At 40.2% G+C, this 20,116-nt stretch overlaps 1 protein-coding gene across 7 annotated transcripts in view; it reads right to left on the bottom strand.

The window, feature by feature from the left end:
- ofcc1 (orofacial cleft 1 candidate 1) overlaps positions 1-19,350 on the bottom strand; it is a 167,502-nt gene extending 148,152 nt beyond the window's left edge. For 3 of the 7 annotated variants that reach the window (XR_003878713.1, XM_029755618.1, XM_029755623.1), the window contains exons 1-9: positions 19,025-19,350; positions 17,295-17,428; positions 15,293-15,363; positions 9,914-9,980; positions 9,383-9,565; positions 6,040-6,153; positions 3,580-3,669; positions 1,613-1,824; positions 160-249 (exon numbers count right to left, since the gene is read on the bottom strand). Coding sequence is in view for 6 of the 7 variants with exons in the window: in XM_029755618.1 (XP_029611478.1) it covers positions 160-249; positions 1,613-1,824; positions 3,580-3,669; positions 6,040-6,153; positions 9,383-9,565; positions 9,914-9,980; positions 15,293-15,310 (774 nt within the window). In the remaining variant the exon portion in view is untranslated. Of the gene's footprint in view, positions 1-159; positions 250-1,612; positions 1,825-3,579; positions 3,670-6,039; positions 6,154-9,382; positions 9,566-9,913; positions 9,981-15,292; positions 15,364-17,294; positions 17,429-17,942; positions 18,008-18,168; positions 18,196-19,024 lie in introns of those variants that run through there. The other 4 variants (XM_029755619.1, XM_029755621.1, XM_029755620.1 and 1 more) reach the window with 4 other exon arrangements.
- Between the last annotated feature and the right edge of the window lie 766 nt (positions 19,351-20,116).

The following is a 20,116-nucleotide window of genomic DNA, read 5'->3' as shown; positions in this document are numbered from 1 at the left end:
AACTCTACGACACAGTAAGAGGAAGGAGATTAAAATGCCTCTCAGCGAACCTGGCACAATGTATTCAAATCATACCAGTAATACTAACAATACTACTTCAGGAAATATAATTTTACATAGCACAAAGTAATCTTTCCCTTTATGGACACAGCAAAGTACCTTTGCATTTCCCCTTAAGAAGGACATTAGTCTTTTCTTCCTCACCCACTCATTTTCCTGAGACATCCCTCCTCTTTGAAGATGTGTATCCTGCCAAAAATAAAATCACACACTTAGGCTGCATCCAAAATGGCACCCTATGTAGGCCATGGTCAAAAGTAGTGTGCTAGAGAATAGGGTTTCAGACGCACCCTTAGTTTGGCCGAGCTTTGTGATAGGGAGGTGTAGTGTGAATTAAGTACACAGCATCTAACTCTGAAACAACGTGGTAATGCAATCTGCAGGCAATCAATAGCAGCCAGCCTGGAGCCTACAGACATGTAACGGGTTGATGAATCCTTCCAGCCGGTACCATTCAGTCAGCAAGTTTACACCGCTATTCAGTCGCATTGACACTGTTAAATGACAGCGTCTCGCGAGCAACCATGAAAGCTTTTGTGTGTAACAAACGGGAGAAAAAAGTCCTATTACTTCAAAATAGATGAGGAAATCTCCGGTGCATAGCCTAATGTTCTTTCAATGAGAAGTGGGCACAAAACAGTTGGGGAGTGAATACACATTATGATAGCATAAAACACTGAACCCCGCTAGTATACAGTATTACGTAGATGGAACTGATTATCAAGACATGAAACGATGACTCAAGTCTTACCATCACAAGATCTATCCATTTTTCACTTTCCTTCCATATTCTTGGTGTTAATTTGGAACTCCTTAATTCTTCTTCCTTTTCAAGTCAGATTACAGCTATAAATATACTGGATAGTTTTTTATTTTCTGTTTAGATATGCGTTCATTTTTGGGTTTGGCTACCTCAATAGCGCTGAACAATGAAAACCCCATGCTCCTGTTTTCACCCCATTTTTTGACTGATGGAGTATCAACACTCATTTCATAAGCTTCTTCAGATCTTTACGCTATTTCACAAAATCCCCTTCTCCCAAAACAAGCAGTGGGGAGAAAAAATTGTCACGCTCTATTTTTCCTGAAAAGAGATGGTTGACAAACCAAGGCGGAAATCCAGGCTTCAATGACAAATGCATAATAATGAATAATCACAAAAACAACAAATGCTAACAAATTAATAGTTTGGACGATATCCTATTTTCACACACAATGTATGATACGATCAATTAGGCAAATCTGGGATCGAGATGAATCGAATGGGCTTTAAGAAACTTACAATTCATTAAAGTTCCATAAAAAGAGTTCAGTGCATCTGAAAGTTACATCAACTACATTAGGAACCAAATGGGCAACTTTTAAAAGGGCCACTAAAAAAATCATTTAAAAAAAAAAAGGAAGCACAACACAGACAGAAATGTCTGTGAGGGGCGGGTGGGCAGGAAGCAAAGCACCCAGTGTTGTCCATTAGGCGAAGTGTGTAATGGACATGGCTCATGTGCTGGTGAATATAGGAGATGACATAGATATTTCTCTTTGTGGCTCTGACCTGTTCCACTGAAAGGCTGCCAAGCGTGATCATGTCAGGCAGCACGCGCTCCCTCAGCTGCTGGGCGTAGCGGGGGATCACCTCTTCTTCCCCTTCTTCCACTGCCGCCATGAAGCGCCCACGGCCTGCAGCACCGGCACCGACACGCAGCGCTGGATCACCGGCCCTCACCTTCCACACCTCTGCCTCCTCCCTGTGGGCTAGCGCCATACCTGGACACACAGGGGAGTGTGTGGAGTTAAGACACACACACACACACACACATACACAACACACATGCACGCACACACATACTATATGCACAGTAGTAGACAGTTTAGATTTCACATGCAAAGTACCGGCCATCTGAAAAATTCACTTGTCTGAAACATTATTTCTTATAAGCACCGGCAAAAAAGCAGGACAAACTCACATCTTACACTCCACTGACCATCTATGTCCATGTCAATTACATGTTATAATAGTATGCATTCAGTGTGGAACTGGATATAAGGCGAAGCCTTGACTAATGTCCATCACTAAATCACCACCAGTGCTACAGCAAGTCTCCTACAGTACATCAATGAATTGTTGCCGGTGGATTAGCTTAGCTAGCTTTTCAAGAGGCCACTGACGCAGCACTTTCTCCATAAAAAGTCTGAGGTCAACAAACAGACTCAACACTGTGACAGCTCCAAGATAGAAACTGCCACTCTACCCACCATGTATCGATGTTTCTAAGTTTGGTCTCAAAATTCTGAGGGAGTTTATTGTGTGGTAATATCCAGCTGGGCTGAGAATGCTGGCTTCTGTGCTCTGGTCATCGTTGAGAAGTAACAAGAGTAGAACTATGCCTTTATCAAAGCTAGATAGTTTTCAGTTACAAATAGAGGATGGATTCAACAGTCAAACGTATCTTCTACGCTACTGCATTGCCACGTTAATAGTGATTATGAGGTATTGTTATCGCCCCTTGTAGGTAAAGTCAACGTGTGCAGTCCAATGTGTGAATCAGATGAAGCCAATCAATGGCTAAAGTGATTATTTTCTTCTTTGTCAACCAAAGAGATAAAATATTTCAAGAAGTAAACAGATGAGATGACAACCGCACTGCGGGGGATTTATCCAGGAATCCCTCCTGAAATGACTTGTACTGGACCTTGTCCATTTCATTAATGTTCTGTTTCTTTCTCCTCGTTTTGTTGTGCGTGTGCTTTGTGCACGACTGTAAGAGAAAGAGAAAACCCTGCTCCAGTCACAATGCATCAGGATCAGGAGGAGAGAGAGAGCCTGCCTAGTCAGGCTGCGGCCTATATCGGTGGGAGGCATCCATAGAAAAGCATAAGGTGATTGTCTTGAAGTCTATTGTGGTTTACCGGAGAGCTCTGGCAGTCGATGCTGTTGGGCGCTCGCAGTGCAAGCGAGAGAAGGGCTCTGCCTGTGCCTATTGCATAAAACTGTTAATCCAAGATCCTCTTTACTTTTTTTTCGGATTTCATGTACATTCTGAGACAATGGAAGGGCCTGCTAATCTCACTGCTACAGCTAAATCCATGACAATGCCGAATAATACAAGCAGGCAAAATTCTTCCATGTTCGAGCAGGTCTAAGCCCATCACTTCTGCACTGGAATTACAACAGAGATGCGTCATGTCAACAGGAGCCGGTGCGACTGTCTTGTCTCCCCCCCAGAACAATGCCAGCTTAAACCAACCCCAGTTTCCCCCTGTTTGGGTACATATTCAAATGAGTCTTCTGTTAATGGAAAAAGGCACGCCTACTGCACCACAATAGGCCTGTGCCTGGAAAGCTAGGAACAAGTCCTTCTACTCTGTGTCCCTTTAAAGTGTTCTTCTTTGTTCTGTCTGAAAATAGACAGCATGTTTTCGATTGAGCAGTTGCCTGCATATTGACTCTATAGTTGCAGTTGAATCATTTTGGAATTTGTTTTACATGTGTTTTTAGGGTACGGAATGTTGAGAACATACCTGGTAACTCTATGATGGTTGTGTCGTCGTCAGCGTCCAGCATTTCAGCCATTTTCTGATATAGGCCCTTTTCATCTTGGTTCATTATTTCTACAAATCAAACAAATAATGTCACATAAAATGTCACAATCTCCTGATAACTATTACTTCAACTCAGAATTGCTCGCTTCTTTTTCAAATCAGTTGGTGGAGCATGGTGTTTGCAACGCCAGGGTTGTGGGTTCGGTTCCCACGGGGGACCAGTACGTCATTTTTAATTTTTTTATGAAATGTATGCATTCACTACTGTAAGTCGCTCTGGATAAGAGTGTCTGCTAAATGACTAAAATGTAAATGTAACTATACTGAACAACAATATAAACACAACATGTAAAGTGTTGTTCATGTTTCATGAGCTGAAATAAAAGATCCCAGAAGTTTTCCATATGCACAAATTATCATGACACCAGGCGAGACCCACATGTAGACACAGGAGGCAGATGGTTGGAGTTTAAGATGTTTAATAATCCAAAAATGAGTAGGCTAGAAAGAATGGTCGTGGACAGGCAAAAGGTCAAAACCAGTTCAGAGCCCAGGAGGTACAGAGTGGCAGACAGGCTCGAGGTCAAGGCAGGCGGAATGGTCAGGCAGGCGGGTAAAATGCTGGTCGACTTAGAACATACAAGACGAACTGGCACAGAGAACGGAAACACAGGGATAAATACACTGGGGAAAACAAGCGTCACCTGGAGGGGGTGAAGACAATAACAAGGACAGGTGGAACAGATCAGGGTGTGACACAAATAGCTTATTTCTCTCAAGTTTTAAGCTTAAACGTGTTTACATCCCTGTTAGTGAGCATTTCTCCTTTGCCAAGATAATCCATCTATCTTACAGGTGTTGCATACCAAGAAGCTGATTAAACAGCATGACCATTACAGAGGTGCACCTTGTGCTGAATGCCACAGATGTCTCAAGTTGAGGGAGCATGCAATTGTCATGCTGACTGCAGGAATGTCCACCAGAGCTGTTGCCAGATAATTTAATTTTAATTTATCTACCATAAGTAGCCTCCAACGTTGTTTTAGAGAATTTTGCAGTACGTCCAACCGGCCTCACAACTGTAGACTACGTGTATGGCATCGTGTGGGCGAGTGATTTGCTTATGTCAACTTTGTGAACAGTGTGCTCAATGGTGGCGGAGGGGTTTGGGTATGGGCAGGCATAAGCTATGGACAACAAATACAATTGCATTTTATCGATGGCAATTTGAAAGCACAGAGATACCGTGACGAGATCCTGAGGCCCATTTTTGTGCTGTTCATCTGCCGCCATCACATCATGTTTCAGCATGATAACGCACAACCCCACATCACAAGGATCTGTACACAATTCCTGGAAGCTGAAAATGTCCCAGTTCTTCCATGGCCTGCACACTCAGACATTTCACCCATTGAGCATGTTTGGGATGCTCTGGATCGACGTGTACAACAGCGTGTTCCAGTTCCAGCCAATATCCAGAAACTTCGCACATTAATTGAAGAGGAGTGAGACAACATTCTACAGGCCACAATCAACAGTCTGATCAACTCTATGTGAAGGAAATGTCGCGCTGCATGAAGCAAATGGTGGTCATACCAGATAATGACTGGTTTTCTGATCCACGCCCCTACCTTTTTTTTAAAAGGTATCTGTGACCAACATATGCCTATGTGTAATCCCAGTCATGTGAAATCCATAGATTAGGGCTTAACGAATGTATTTCAATTGACTGATTTCTTTATATGAACCGTAACTCAGTAAAATCTTTGAAATTGTTGCAAGTTGCATTTATATTTTTGTTCAGTATAAATACATGTGTGCTTGAAATTACATATATGTGTGCTTGAAATTACATTAAAATTGTCAAGGCTAGTCAATATATATGCAAACATGCAAAACATTCTCATTCATGGGGTAATAGCGAATGGTCAGGTAGGGAATAACATTTCTACAAAGGTAATGAAAAAGGAGCAGGAATATGCCTCTTAGGTTGATTGTCATCATTTGATGGGATTGGGCTTTAGGACTCCTTTGATATTACAAGGCAGTGATATCCAAAAGATACAGGTGAAATGGCTCCTCTGTTAATAGCCATGTTTCATTATAACATGCATATTACTTGACTCCCAAGAGCATGGTTTTAATAGGCATGGGGGGGAGTGCAACTATTGATATGGCTCTGTCTGGTGTCTGTTATTTGATGGGAGTGCAAGAAAAGATGGAGCGAAATGAAACTGACCAATGATACGTGACCTTCATCAATGACAACGAGCTGGAAACTAACACACTGTCCTATGTATGAGCCATCTAGTGGACCATCAGTAGTAAATGTATTTACATAGTACCGCCCCTGCCGTCAGAAACCGGCTGGCAATGAGTGATCTTTCTCACCTCACTTTAATGAACTGAGGAGAACTATTATGATGAGAAATGGCATACTTAATTCCAGCTCATCTTCTGTGCCGACCTCCGCCATCCCACACCGCCTTGGGTTGGTTTCCTGCACCAGCGCTGGGTCAAAGTAATTTCGGGCACGCCCATTTCCTGTGGAAACTACGCCAGAAGAGCGAGAGAGAGTGAGAGAGAGTGAGAGAGGAGGAGGAAGGTGGGAGTGGTGGAGCGGCAGGTTGGTGGAGGTCAGTGTTTATTAGAAGCATATGAAGCAAAATGTTAATTTTGAAAGCCACACTGTTGAGGCTGGCCAGAGAGCCAGCGTCTGCTACCTGATAAGCCCTGGCCGGTCAGTCCGTTCACATGAGCGCGGCTCGCCGGGGCCCAGTGGAGCTCTGGGGCCTAATTAGCATGCCGCGAAAGGTCACACCAGGCAATCTCTTAAATACGATTGCCATATGTTACTTGTGTTCAAAAGGAACTAATGAGAAACTGTACAAGCGAGAAGTACCTGGAATTTCAAAGACAATACCCCTCTAAATGCTCTGGGGTCGGCGGTTGGGAGAACCCGGTCGGTTTGGGCCGAGTGAAGGCAGAGAAGGAAAATAACTTAACCCGTGTCCCATTGACTTCTTATTAGCAATCGCTGACCTATGGGCATCAAAGCTGCTCTGCTAGAATTTATGGGAATCCAGCACCTCAAGGGGTGTTTCTAATAAAACAGGTACACCCCACCAAGTTGCTTTCTTAACCTGAAATCATTCTCCTGGCTTGAATATTTCACAGACTATCCCCAATCTAAATTGCTTTACTTGTATTACTCGGTGGGGCTAAATGAAGAGGTGTGGGTAAAAACATTTTTTTGCACACAAGGATCACATTTATATTAGAGGGAGAGGATCAACGCTGGGACGCATAAAAATGTGGAGTAAGTGTGTTTGCATAGGACCTCTACTCTGCATAGGACCCACCCACCAAGAGTTCTGTAGGCTTCTATTTGTGTTTATGTAATATATTGTACAAGCTTTTCTACATACCTTCCTCACTGTTGAACGCCCGTTACAAATTGTCAAATAGAGACACTTATTAGGCTGGAGTCCTGTATATTCATTGCTGCACTTATGAATTTTAGTGATACCATAAATTAACTGTAAAATTCACAAGTAAGTCCCTTTACGTCGTAAACACAGTTTTAACAATTTCGCTGCAATAGCTTTGAGGTTATGAAAGCCTTTTTTCAATCTACATTTGCATAATGGCGGCAGCTCTCAAAGATCTTGTCTTTGAATCATATCTTTGATTTACCTAAATAGTCTGGCTGTCCTCCAGTTCTTCGCCTCTAATAAAAAATAGCAATTCCCTGTTCTTACATGCAAGCTATCAATAACCCACACTACTTCTCTCCATCCAAATCTACTGTTAACAGGCAGTTTTGATGAAAGATATTGAGGATAACCAAATAGAAGTGTCACAAACATGAGAGAGCTGCTGCTTGCATCTATTATATAGAGGTACAGGCTCTACAAGATTGTTGCTATGTGTGTCAGTGCACTGGCAATGGGATTTAATATATGCCTTTTTTGAATATGAAAATAACTGCAGTGCCTGTTGGAGAAATAAGACCACATATGTTTGGCTGCTCTATTTCAATTTGTAATGAAAATTCAGAACTCTAAATTATATCAAATACATAGGATAGTATTCTAGACGTAATGTTACATTTACTAGGGGGGAAATGACATAAATATCAAAACAAAATCAATGACAATTGTAGCATTGCTTACGATACACTTCTGTAGAAATAACGTTTTATCTCAGTAATGCACATATTTTATTAGCCCTACATATAAATGTAGCATTTCTAAAGAAGCCTTGATCCATAACTGATGAGACTACTCATTCATTTAGCGCTCCTTCAACTATAAGGTATTTTTTCAGTGTTAACTTTGACACACATTGAAAGTCTTGGGGGCATGCACTTGCACACATGCACACACAATGGCAGACACACACACCACACCATCCACACGAGACACATCCAATGAGAAAGTTTCCCATGAATGATTGATTTCACACAGGGGGCCTCAGAATATTACTGTTTCTCCTTTTTCTTTCTTTCTTTTTTAAATAAGTGCAAGTCATAAGATATCTCCCTGACAACTCAGAGACGTGCGGGGCAGATGCTATCGATTTAATCTCTGATGAGAGAAGACTTGGGATTCATAAAAGCCCTGCTCCCTGCCTGGCGTGCCGGTGGGTGACACCACATCTACTGTATCAGATGGATCAGCTCAGTAGCACCACTGTCGTCTAATGTGCTACTCTACCCAGCACTGGGTGGGGGCAAAATGGACTAGACTTGAATGAGGTTTGCTCCCCTCAATAAAATGCCACTAATCAAAACTACTGTAATACAACAGATCTAAGGAAAATCCCATTTTCTTCAGTATAAAAGACACTAATGAGTTCACTGTGATCAAGGGATACACCAATTTGGTACATGGAAACTCAAAAAGATACCAAGAGAACTATAGTGCTTATGATCATGTGTTATGATGTGTCTATACATTCGTATTTGTGATTTAAACCCCAACAGTTTCTTTCTCTCTGTGTCGCACTCCACCTGGCAGTATTATCTTTTGAAAATATTTTAGAATGATCCCTTAATATCCCTTAACTTTGTCAAGGAACAGACACAACCACGAAAAAAAGTAACCAAGAGGCATTAATAGTGACTATCCTAAGCTTAGCCAGGAGACCATGAAAATTCTCCACAGCTCCAGAAAATGTATGTGTATGTTTGGATGATGGCCAAATGTCGGAAGCTTCTCTCCACTAACATTAAGCTTCAATGAATTACTAGATTATTAATTAAATAAATAAAAACATCTCTTAATTCAAAATACCTGACTTGTATGACCTATCAAGACCAAACCGGCATTTATTTTAATGTTTGAGCGCATCACAGTGTGTGTAACATCATATCGCTCAAGAGTCTCACTGACATAGTAAATTACAAGGGGGCATATTTTCCTGCAGGATGGGCCATCAGCTCTGTTTCAGGGATGTTATGTACATTATACGTTATAAAGATAGTGTGTATATGCTGGTAGGGGTATGCTAAGTAAATGCTCTCTTCGATGACTCCAGCCCTCCAGAAGGCAGAATACTGTTAGTGTGAGTTGAGAGGCTGATTCTGTCAGGGTGTTCTGGAACCCCCACTCTTGTGACATTCTCCGGTTAGGTGGAATTTATATGAGGGGTACTTGTTAGGACACGCTAGCTTTGGAATGTGAGGACCAGGCCCTCAGAAACCCAAAAGGTTAGATCGGGAACAAATCCACAAATCCACTGTCAACGGGTTTGAGGCTAATGAAGAATGAAGCTTCACCTCTTGGTTTGGCAGGGGCTCGCAGCTCCATTTTTTGTTGGTGAGCTGCAAGGGTGCTATCTTGCCTGTCACGTTGAATTTCTCTCCCTGCTGAAGCCCGAGAAGCTGAAAGCTCTGTGCTGTAGCTGCCATCGAAGACAGGGTTTTCAATGCCTTCCACCACAGCACTCTCCTCCATTCCGCCTGCAAAAAAAGAGAAGAAAAACCACCATAACACAACAGGAAGGTCAAAAGTGGCGCATTATACCAAAGCACATTTAATGGCAGCAGAACATTCCTTCTAGTGATTCCTCTCCCCCTAAATACTGATGTGCATCCTCCTCGAATGTCACTAAAACACAATTAGGTTAAAATTAAATCTGAATCTTGCGGGGGGGGGGGGGGGGGTAGAGAAGAAGAAGAAATGATTAAAATAATTACAAATTGCGCCCTGACAAGCAAGAGCAAAATTTAGCCCAAAGCCATTTGTCTGTAATTAGTTAATTAATCCTTACACAAATTATGAGCAATAACTCATCAAGCAGGGCTCACCCATCAGAAATTCAGCCGACTTGGATTTCTTCTGCTTAGGTTGCTGCAGAGCCTTCTGCTGTAACTTCTGGAGGGAAATTGTTAAATGAATAAATTAGCTGCAGAATGAAGATCATCATTTATGATCCGCAACTAACGCAGTATTTTAAATATGGGACGACACCGAAATGTCATTTAATTTACATCGCCGCTAAAGGGGTCAAGCACTAATTGAACAACAGGAGTGGAAACATTTTTAATCATAAATAAATAAGAAAAGTTGTCACGAATGCGTAATGAAGGTCACATTAAAATACTTCCTCCTTTTTCCAAATGAATGGGAAACAACACTCTCTCCCTTGGAAAATTATGCATTTTTACACAGGCTTCGTGAGTGTGTGGAGATTCATTGTGCAAATGAATATGGAAATCCAAGCACATTGCTCATTACGTACATTCTTATGAACACATCCTAAAAAGTCTGGAGAAAAATGGTCCTTAAAATCAGAGAGTTCAAGGATTCTGCTATTTTTTTGTGATGCTTTGAAAAATACTCAATACTCGATTTATGGGAAGTGCAAAAAAAAAAAATCCCTTATGTGATAGAAAGCAAATTGCATAGCAAAGCCCAAACACAACCCAACTTGCAGCGAACCTTTCATAATATCCTATGAATGCCCCATAGTAATTGGGCTCCATAGCCATTTGTTAACTTTGATGTACAACCCCAAGCATCATGGAACATTTTCACTTAATCACAGCATATTGTGACTCTTCCTAAAATAGTTTTGCTAAGATCCAGTGTGCTCCAAAGAAGTTTGATGAAGCATCCCTTTGCCCCTTCCAAAGATAAGACCATTCAATAGCCTACAGTACATGGCCACAATATAACATTATTAGATAACACATGAAAGAGGGAAATAAAAACCGTGATCACTGAAAGCCACCTACAGGAGTACATGCACGGTAGGCCTATAATGGGTCTTTCTCTATGAGCACTTCAATGTAATAATGAGGATTTTGACATAATATTTCATGGCTATTTCTATATGCTCCCTATACTGTTGGAGGCAATGTCATTCATCTGAGAGTGGTATACTAATGAAAATGGAAACTAGAAATGTAGAAATCCCCTTTGAAATCAAGAAATGGTGGAACAAAATGGTGAGCCTCTAATTTCTGTGGACAAGAAGAACAACAAGAAAATCCCAGGTAAATCACATTAGTAGTTGTTTTTGTTATGGATGTTTATTTCCCTGTACATGCATATCCTTATGTTTAAGATCTCTAGCTATAGCCTCAAAGCATTTAGTTGGAACTTCAATTTCAAAAATCATTTATGCAGATTCTGATGATGAACGGTGCCCATGCCCATGAACAGCATGTATTTGTATACAATATTTAATTTCAAAGACAAAATCAGGGGTATGGGAGGGCGGGGGGGGTTCATTCTAAATGACAGAGCAATTAAAATATTGGAGGACACATTCCAATCTGGAAAGAAGAGTTTTGTAAATCTGTTTTTACATCCAACAAGCCCTACAGCAAGACATTCATTTATACCATAGAGATGAATGGTTATCTAATTGTAACTTATTTAAAAACCATTTTCTCTTTCCACTGAGTTCCAATCAATTTCTCCCAGTTGTAGAGAACAGTAAGACTTAAAACACTGACCAGAGACCAGAGTGTGTAGCATGAGATTCAGTTTCCTTTTCCAGTGTCGAACATATTTTTTAAACACATACTGTACAGTTTTTGGTTCATATCCAAAAGTAAATGAGGAAGTTATAATAGTATCGCTACTTGAGAAGCAAGTAATGAGTTTGCTAATAGGAAAATGACACATAATGAACATCGCCTTGTGTATATGAACACCAGTTTATATGATTCTGTAACGGGCTGAGTTAGTAATTCAAAAAAGATGCAGCAGCATGCAAAATGGTGCTTGGTTTTTTGTTGTTGTTGTTTTAGTTTCATGGTAACCTACAAATCATACTTCTGAGACTTCATCATCATATTGAAGGACAATTCGAGATGAATACACTATGAAACTGCTGTTTACGTTTAAAAAACACTGTATAGAATATGCAATAATGCAGCATGGTAAGGAATTGACAGTAAATGACAGTAGGCATGTATTGTATGTGGTATTGTAGGATACATTGAGACATTTGTGGGGCTGGTCTTTAGTTAGCTAGTGTAATTAATCATCAAATTAGCACAATGTGGGCGGATAGCACGCCTTTATTTTTCAAATCATTGTTTTTGCCCTTGAGACTAAGGCACTTTGAAGAGGAAGGCAAAAAAACTCACATAAATCCCATTTAATTATCACGCATTATGTTTTATCTTAGGCCAGAATAAAATGAACTATACATCCTTCTAATTACTATGAAATATCCATATTTGCTTCCTTCCCTATAGAAAATATAAAAATGTAGCATTCCCAATCCCTTTAACACTGCCTTTAAAGAGACATCTTATTCAGTGCATTTACATGTACAGTATACTGTTGTCGTGGGATTCTTGATAATGCTGCATTATTGCCCAGGCTTATTCCAGACATGTTTTCCCTATCTGTATGAGTCAAGCTGAATCTGTTGTTATGTCGTAAGACTTTCTGTATTTCTGTATTATGTGCATCAATCTGCTGCTTAGAAAGGCAAACTGTAGTCTACCGTCAGTAACACTAAAACCAACATCAAAAGACAAACTCATGACGTTGAAATGTACATCTGCACATCAGGTGTAGCTAAATTAAAAATGGGAGTTGGTCTTATTCCTCAAATTATGAATTAGCTCTGTCTTCCACCAAATGTCAACACATTTTGAGATTTGCGTGAATGTATCATATTGAATTCAGTTCCTGTTTAAGATAAACCTCAGTAAACCATTTCAATAAACGTACACATGGAGAGTCCACATGCTGCGAGCAGAACGCTTTTGGTCATTGTCGGTAAAAATCTAATTCAGAAAACTTCACTTAATCCACTCCATTTACAGAGCTAACAGAATGCATGTTTCTCTTTTAATTCCTTGGTTTCCACTGACAGTGACAGAATGTCCCGTTTTTACAACGCCAATCACCCAGTGTGCTCTAACAGGATGCAGCATGCAGATGTTTCATTTCTAAAACATGCAAGTGATAAAAACAAGGTAATAGTGGTGGCATAATGTGACGATTCTGCCAGCTTGGATTTTAGGAATCTGAACAACTGTTCCAATTCTAACAATATCACGAGCAGGATAAACTACAGAGGGGCAAATATCTTCTGACATGTCTTTCCAATGAACATAAATATATTAAATGCATGTTGCTGTATTGGAGTCATGTGCCAAGAAGCTCTAGTGTATTATAACAAGCCCTGAATACCAAAGTAAAAAATGCCCTGAATTCATTGTGTTGTCATTTGAAGGAATCTACTGCTCAAAACCATGCCCTTCCTTCCCTAATTGAATCTGCACGTAAAAAAAATGCTTACTTTGTGGTTAAGACGAGAAAAAAATCATTTATAACTGGTGACAAGAAAAATCTATGAAGTTTTTTAAAAGAATGTGATTGTTGTCAAAAGGAATTGGGTACAACAATGCCTTGTTCAGTTCGGGTTCCATTCAAAGCCGGAGCTGTGAGAGCTCGGGGAGAAGACTGCTGCTAGGCTGGTGGGCACAGACCAGCTAGAAAGTAAATTTTGCATACTGTACGGATCATCGCCCAGTTCAGGCCAGTCACATTGAATCTGCCATCAACCAATTGTGCTTCATGAAACCGTCAACCCTAATTTACGTCTGGCTGTTTTCTTCTATCCGGCTGTAAACAAACCCCGCTTTGAGCTGTCTCCCTCATCCCTATCTGCTTACGAGGGGAGCGAGGACAGCCCAAGTCCGCTGTGTCAGAAACAAGCAACTTAAAGCCTACCACTTCCAGACAGCAGTCTGTGCAGCAGGCACAGAGTCAACGAGAGGAGCTTCTTTGGAATGACAGAGTTTTACTGGGGTTTAAAGGGACGAATACATTAGGCCCATACTGATGCTGGCGTGTTGTGTCTCTATCCTTATATTATATTAGAGAGCTCCAAATCTGAACAACTGTTTTTAAAATCATTAGGATAGCAGCATTGTGCATTAGTTTACAGGCTATTCTCCCAATCTAGCCCATGAAAGGAAAACAACTGCCACACAGAGTAAATGGATGCATATCTAAATTGACAATGGAATTGAATCTTTTTTCAATCTATATGCAAGTGTGTGACAGGTATATAGTCGTGTAGTGAAAGGTTTCTGCAGGCTGGGACTGAACTAAACAACATATTGCTTAATCAATGCTGGCAGAAATTGCTTTTGTTGTCATCTTTTATGTAGGCCCGCTTTATCTACTTTCAAATACATATGCAGTGGCCAATTCAAAAAATGGTACCGCATGAAAAGCTATTTTCAATCAGTTTGAGATAAAAGTCATATCAGCAAAATGTGAATGATGGAAATACAAGGTACAGTATATAGAGGTATTTTGTATTTAAAAGTGTGTATACTACAATACCCCCCTGACTTAAAACATTATAGGAATTGGCTGACATTTCTGTCCTACAACAGCATCAAAACATAATCTTTCAAATTAAATCGGAACTAAACCTATTTTCATTTAGAGGATATAAATAGTCTTATAGGTTTGTGGTAATTGTTGTCCACCAAACAGTTTCACATTAAACAACAGCTTCAGTTGGTGTAGACAGAAAAACATAATTAGTATTCAGGCTTAATTAATCTATGCTGGCCCCTTTAAGTGAATTAGTCAATTATTTATGCATGTGTGCTCCTTTGATGCTAACAGATTATGTATGTTACAGGGAGAACCTTGAAATATGACTTTGAAAACTTTTCATGACAAAATGTCACCACAGGCAGCTCTAAAGGCTGAAAGAAATGTCAGTGCAGACCCAGAATACACAATGATTATGGACCAGACATTCCAGGCCTGAATAATGAGAAAAACAAAGATCATAACTATCAAATCCATTTGAAATATTTCACTCCCAAAACAGGGGAAATCTCACAAATTCATTGTTTAACGCCTTGGCAAGAGGCAAAATAAATCACTGAAATATGGACTTTTGTGCACCCTAAGTAATGGAAATCTAACACAGTAGGATCAAGGTTTCACCAAGGATCATGGGAACTCCTTGGGATTTCCAAGAGCCTTTTTGTTCCCTCTCCTTGAGAACTCTCCACAGCCCCAGCTCTGCCCTCTACACCCCTCAATCCCCATTGAAATCTCAGAGGCAGCTTGGAGGAATGCTAAATGTCAATGGTCAGCCTGCCCTAGCACCTTCAGAGAAAATGGAGGTATGAAGGCCTAACCCCTGTATTTGGCTACGGGGCTAGTGGTAAAAATTTACTCACGCTGCCAGAAGTGTCCATGACTGCACCGATCTTGGAGCGTTTGACTCTGATCCCTGGACAGTGACTGGAACCTGTGCAGAAGAAAATTGCTAAATGAATGGCGAAGAAAAACTATATTTGTAAAAAGTTGGAAATCAATTGAGTGAATATAGTAAACACTTTTGTATGCTGTTATTACAGAAAGTTCTTACTGTATGCCTATGCAGACCCTATAGCACAAAATGCTTCATTTCATACAGTACTAATCATATCTTTAATTTCCCTCTGTTGCTTGTGTTTAGAGCTACAGACTATAATACTTTAAATGCGTCTAGGAGAATTACGGGCTAAGTGCAGTTTATTTATATCAGAGATAGCAAATTATTTGCCCTTATTATTCAAATAGTTCATTCATTTACATCTGATAGAAAATACCAAATAATATTGTATCTCCTTTTCCTATGGTAATTCACATGGCTTCCACAAGTTTCTGCAGAAATAGCTAAACAAACCCCAGGCAAAATGTGAAAGATGATCCCATACCATGTGAGTTAGGATGAAATGCTACACTTTTTCACACTAAACACTGCTCCACTGGGTGTGATTGAAAAACATTAAGCTATTGAATCTGTGTGTTGTATGTGTGAGGGAAAATGTATGTTGTAACAAGTGGGCCTATGTTTTTGTAATTATTTCAAATTACACTCTGCGTAATAACCAGGTGAAAGCGATCCAGTGTGTAGTCCACATTACACACACTAGAAAGGAAAGACCACGGGATATCTTTACACCTTAATATGGACCATAACTAAATAGTTATTATTTTTCTCAGTTGTTGGAACTATTTAATTATATTTCCAGCTGCATCTATTCTTTTCCATTCCTCTTTATCACTGGGATAAGGGAAAGATTAGGACTATGTTCGGATAAAGAGCTACTTTGTAGCATTTCCTGTACATGTGCATTTTATTGAATTAAAGGCGGTTTTCAAATTCATGTTTTTCATTTGGTGATTTGTTTTTCTTAGTTATTAATAGAGATGGGTGGTTGAATGTTTTATAGAGGTCATAAAACGAGATGCTGTGAGAGCCCCAGACAATTGGTTGTAAAAAGCTGTTAGCCTCTATCTGCCAAACGCTGTTCTCCAAGTAATGTGATTGCCAACAGTTTCTTAACCACAGAAATGACTGACTCATTACTGCTTCGGGTTCTGGCTCTGCAAAGGCCATGCAAATATATGTACACAACGCCCTACAGTCCTTTGAGTTTAACACACTCTGTGGGTTGAAGTTAACGACACAAGCGCCCATCCAGTGATGACTGGCTATGAGTTCATTGCTTCGTCTTACATTATCTCATGCTTAGTAAACAATTGATCCATGCCATACAGTGCCAGTGTTGACCAATAACATAAAATCCTGTTAAATACACTTTGAAGAAAACACATGTCATGACAACTGTTACTACAACTCTTAAATGTACCATTCTTCCAATAAATCAAGTACTCCATTGGAATAGTGGACCCAAAGAGAGCTTATGAAAAGTGTGAAATTACCTTGACAGGAAATGAAACCCAGTTCTATAGGGTTTCAACAGGATGTAGTGATACAAATAACGTATTTGACCCCCTACCCTTCCTCTGCCCTGAGAAGCATCATCTCCTAGGTAAACTACTCAGCAAAGCTCAATCAACCCTTAATCCTGAATGAGAGGGTGTTCTGTTCTGTTGCTATGCATAAGAACTTCCGCTCTCTAAGGCTTTGTGTGACATTACATTTTTGGTTGACATTCTTTCTTTTCCACCAACAGGGATAAAGGATGTAATTTCATAGTCACAGAGGCACAGGCCACAATTATTTCCTAAGTATGTATTTTATCTTGTCTTGGACACAGAGGTCACAATTCCTGCATGCCATTTAGGTGCAATTTTATTGTTGCTCCCCAGTTGTTTATTTGACAATAGCGTATCTACCTGCCCTGTTATCAATATAGACTACTTAACAACTACTTCTATTGTATTTACCTGTTTCTTCTTATGAAGTTCACATTCTTGGCAACTGGATGGTATGAGTAACAGCTGAATCGAGAAACCTAGCACTTGCATGTGGAACCTGATCTGTGAGTGCATACAGTAGGCCTACTCAGGATGTGGGATGCCTGCAAATTGAGAGCAACAATATATCACTAGCATGACAAACTGTATCACAAAATATGCAAACAACTTCATGCGTGTTGAATTTATATGTTAATGTAGAAAAAAATATATGTATGTATAGTCCGAAAATAATAGCTGAAGTTTCCTGCAGTAGTCGACAAGGCCTCGCTTGAGGTGCAATATTGTTGTTGTTCCCCAGTTTGTTTAACAACAGGCTGTCTGCCCCGTACACAATATTCTCCATATACAGTTCACATTATTGGATTGATTGAGCAGCAGGCAAATGGAGAAACATTGCACACACATATGCCACCGACAAATAAGACGTTTTATTCATCTGTATCATGAGTTAGTTGACCAAGGCCTTGCCGACTAGCCTACAGAAAGCTTAGCTAGGCTATTATTTGTAAAAAGTCGTGAAATAGGCCATCTACTAATGCATTATTTCGACATACATAAACTTGTATGAAACGTATGTGCCTATTTGCCGTACTTCTTTCCACTAGCGCTACCTACCTGTGCGAGTTTTGAAATTGAAGGTGTTTCGCTGAGTCTGAAACGAGAGAGCTGCCAACCAAGCGCGCAAAGAGTCAAAGTTATGGTTCCCACAATATATATATATATATATATATATTTTTTTTTTAACTAGGCAACTCAGTTAATAACAAAATCTTATTTACAATGAAGGCCTAGAAACAGTGGGTTAACTGTCTTGTTCAGGGGCAGAACGACATATTTGTACCTTGTCAACTCGGGGATTTGATCCAGCAACCTTTACTGGCCCAACGTTCTAACCACTAGGCTACCTGCCGCAACGTCATAATTGGCTATCGCAATAAGGTATGACAACAAAAATGAGCTTTTCCGTCTTCATTTAAGGTTAGGCATAATGTTAGCAGTGTGGTTAAGGTTTGAAATCACATTTTAAGAAGACTTTGTGGGGTTTATTGCCGCGTTCCAAACAACTGGGAACTCGGAAAAATACGAGATCAAATCATGACGTCAGTGATCTACAGGTCGCAAAGACGGAGCTCTAGAAAGAGGCCCGAGTTCCGGAGTTGGAATTCTGAGTTGGATGACCGTTCAAATCGATTTTCCCAGTCGGAGCTCTCCCCCCACCACCCCGAGTTCCCAGTGGTTTTGAACGCACTGAAGTCGGAAGTTAGAGAATTCCGAGTTCCCAGTTGTTTTTAACGCGGCATTTAACTTTGTGGCTGTCGTAACTAGTACCGACCCAAAGGTATTGGCCCGCGCTCTCGAGTTTGGCAGACACCTGCAATTTCAGAACATCACACAAAGGTAGCACAAGAATGGCAAACTGTACCCTTAAATACTTTGAAACAAGGTAATGTGAGTGGAATTTATGTTTAATGTCGAACTAATGCTTGTAGCCTACTTCATGACTTCAAACGTCTACGAATAAAAGCTCACATTTCCTGCAGAAGTCTATCGTTACAAGCCAAGACCTTGGTCAACTCATGATACAGACGGATAAAACTTGATATTTGTCGGTTGATAGCATCACTCAGATCTATCTTACATTGAAATTACTTCGGGTAAATGTTAAAACATGCGAATAGGATTATAGAATAAGTTACCTGACACGGCCTGCCTCTCTCCCCCCGAACTCTACCCGGCCTTCACCAAGACAGGATCCTGTAGCCAAGGTGATGGTGACGTTGCTACGCCATATGTTGCCGTCATTACTACAGGTGAGTATCAATGTCCTGCTTGAGCTCTCAAATGTTTATCAATGTATCCTGAGTGTTTCGTAAAATATAAACATAATTCATTGAGTGAACGGTTTTGTGTCTAAATAGCGTACAAAAGGCCTAAGTTACATTATCCCTGGTGTCGAATTCAAAGTATATTTCCTTTCATCTGGCAGTATGGCTATAACGTTGGTGTAAGTAACTATTGCGTTGATACTATAATTCCAAATTTGGGCAAGCGGGAAACAACAGCAAATGATGAGCACGTGAGCAACACTGTTACTGTTTGGTGTAACTGTTGAGTGCAAAGATAAGGTTTCAGCAATGGGTTGGCTACATCTGCCAGATGGCACCACCGTTGGTATTTTAAATGTTGATTTATTATTTATGCAGAGCAGATCTGCATGGTTTCAGACAACCTTTCAAAGAGATTTCACCATCAATGTATTTCCAGGGAGGAGTGATATTATGACTTTGCTACTTCTCAACATCAATTACAGTAATGAGGTCCCATCCAAGGTAAAGCCATCATACAGCTTTGTAAACATTCATTATGCAGTATGACAATTTACACAAAGGTTCCCCATGAATTATTTAGGATGGTTCATATAAACATTCTTGTCACAAAGAAAACCTGGAGTGCATTACAGCTGGTGTGAAGAATAGGTACAAAACGCAGCAGATTGCTTCCTTCACAATAGGCACAGGGCATGGCTAATGTCTCCAAAAGAAGAAACAGCCCTAGCTTTGTTATTTATTACTGAGGAACTACCTAGGCCATCGGTGGCCTTTTCATCTGAGGGAGAGAGATTGCTTGCATGAGAAATATCTTTCTTTCTTTCTTTCTTTTAGTGATTTGGAATCCATGTTACCATGTTTGATCATGAATAATATGATAAACTAACATTCACCTAATTTATATTGGACAATGTACATTACACATGAACTGGTTAGTTCCAGAGATGTACAGGTTACCTT

Source organism: Salmo trutta, chromosome 6 (assembly GCF_901001165.1).
Source record: "Salmo trutta chromosome 6, fSalTru1.1, whole genome shotgun sequence".
Taxonomy (NCBI): Eukaryota; Metazoa; Chordata; class Actinopteri; order Salmoniformes; family Salmonidae; genus Salmo; species Salmo trutta.
This window is presented reverse-complemented; position numbering and strand designations above follow the sequence as displayed.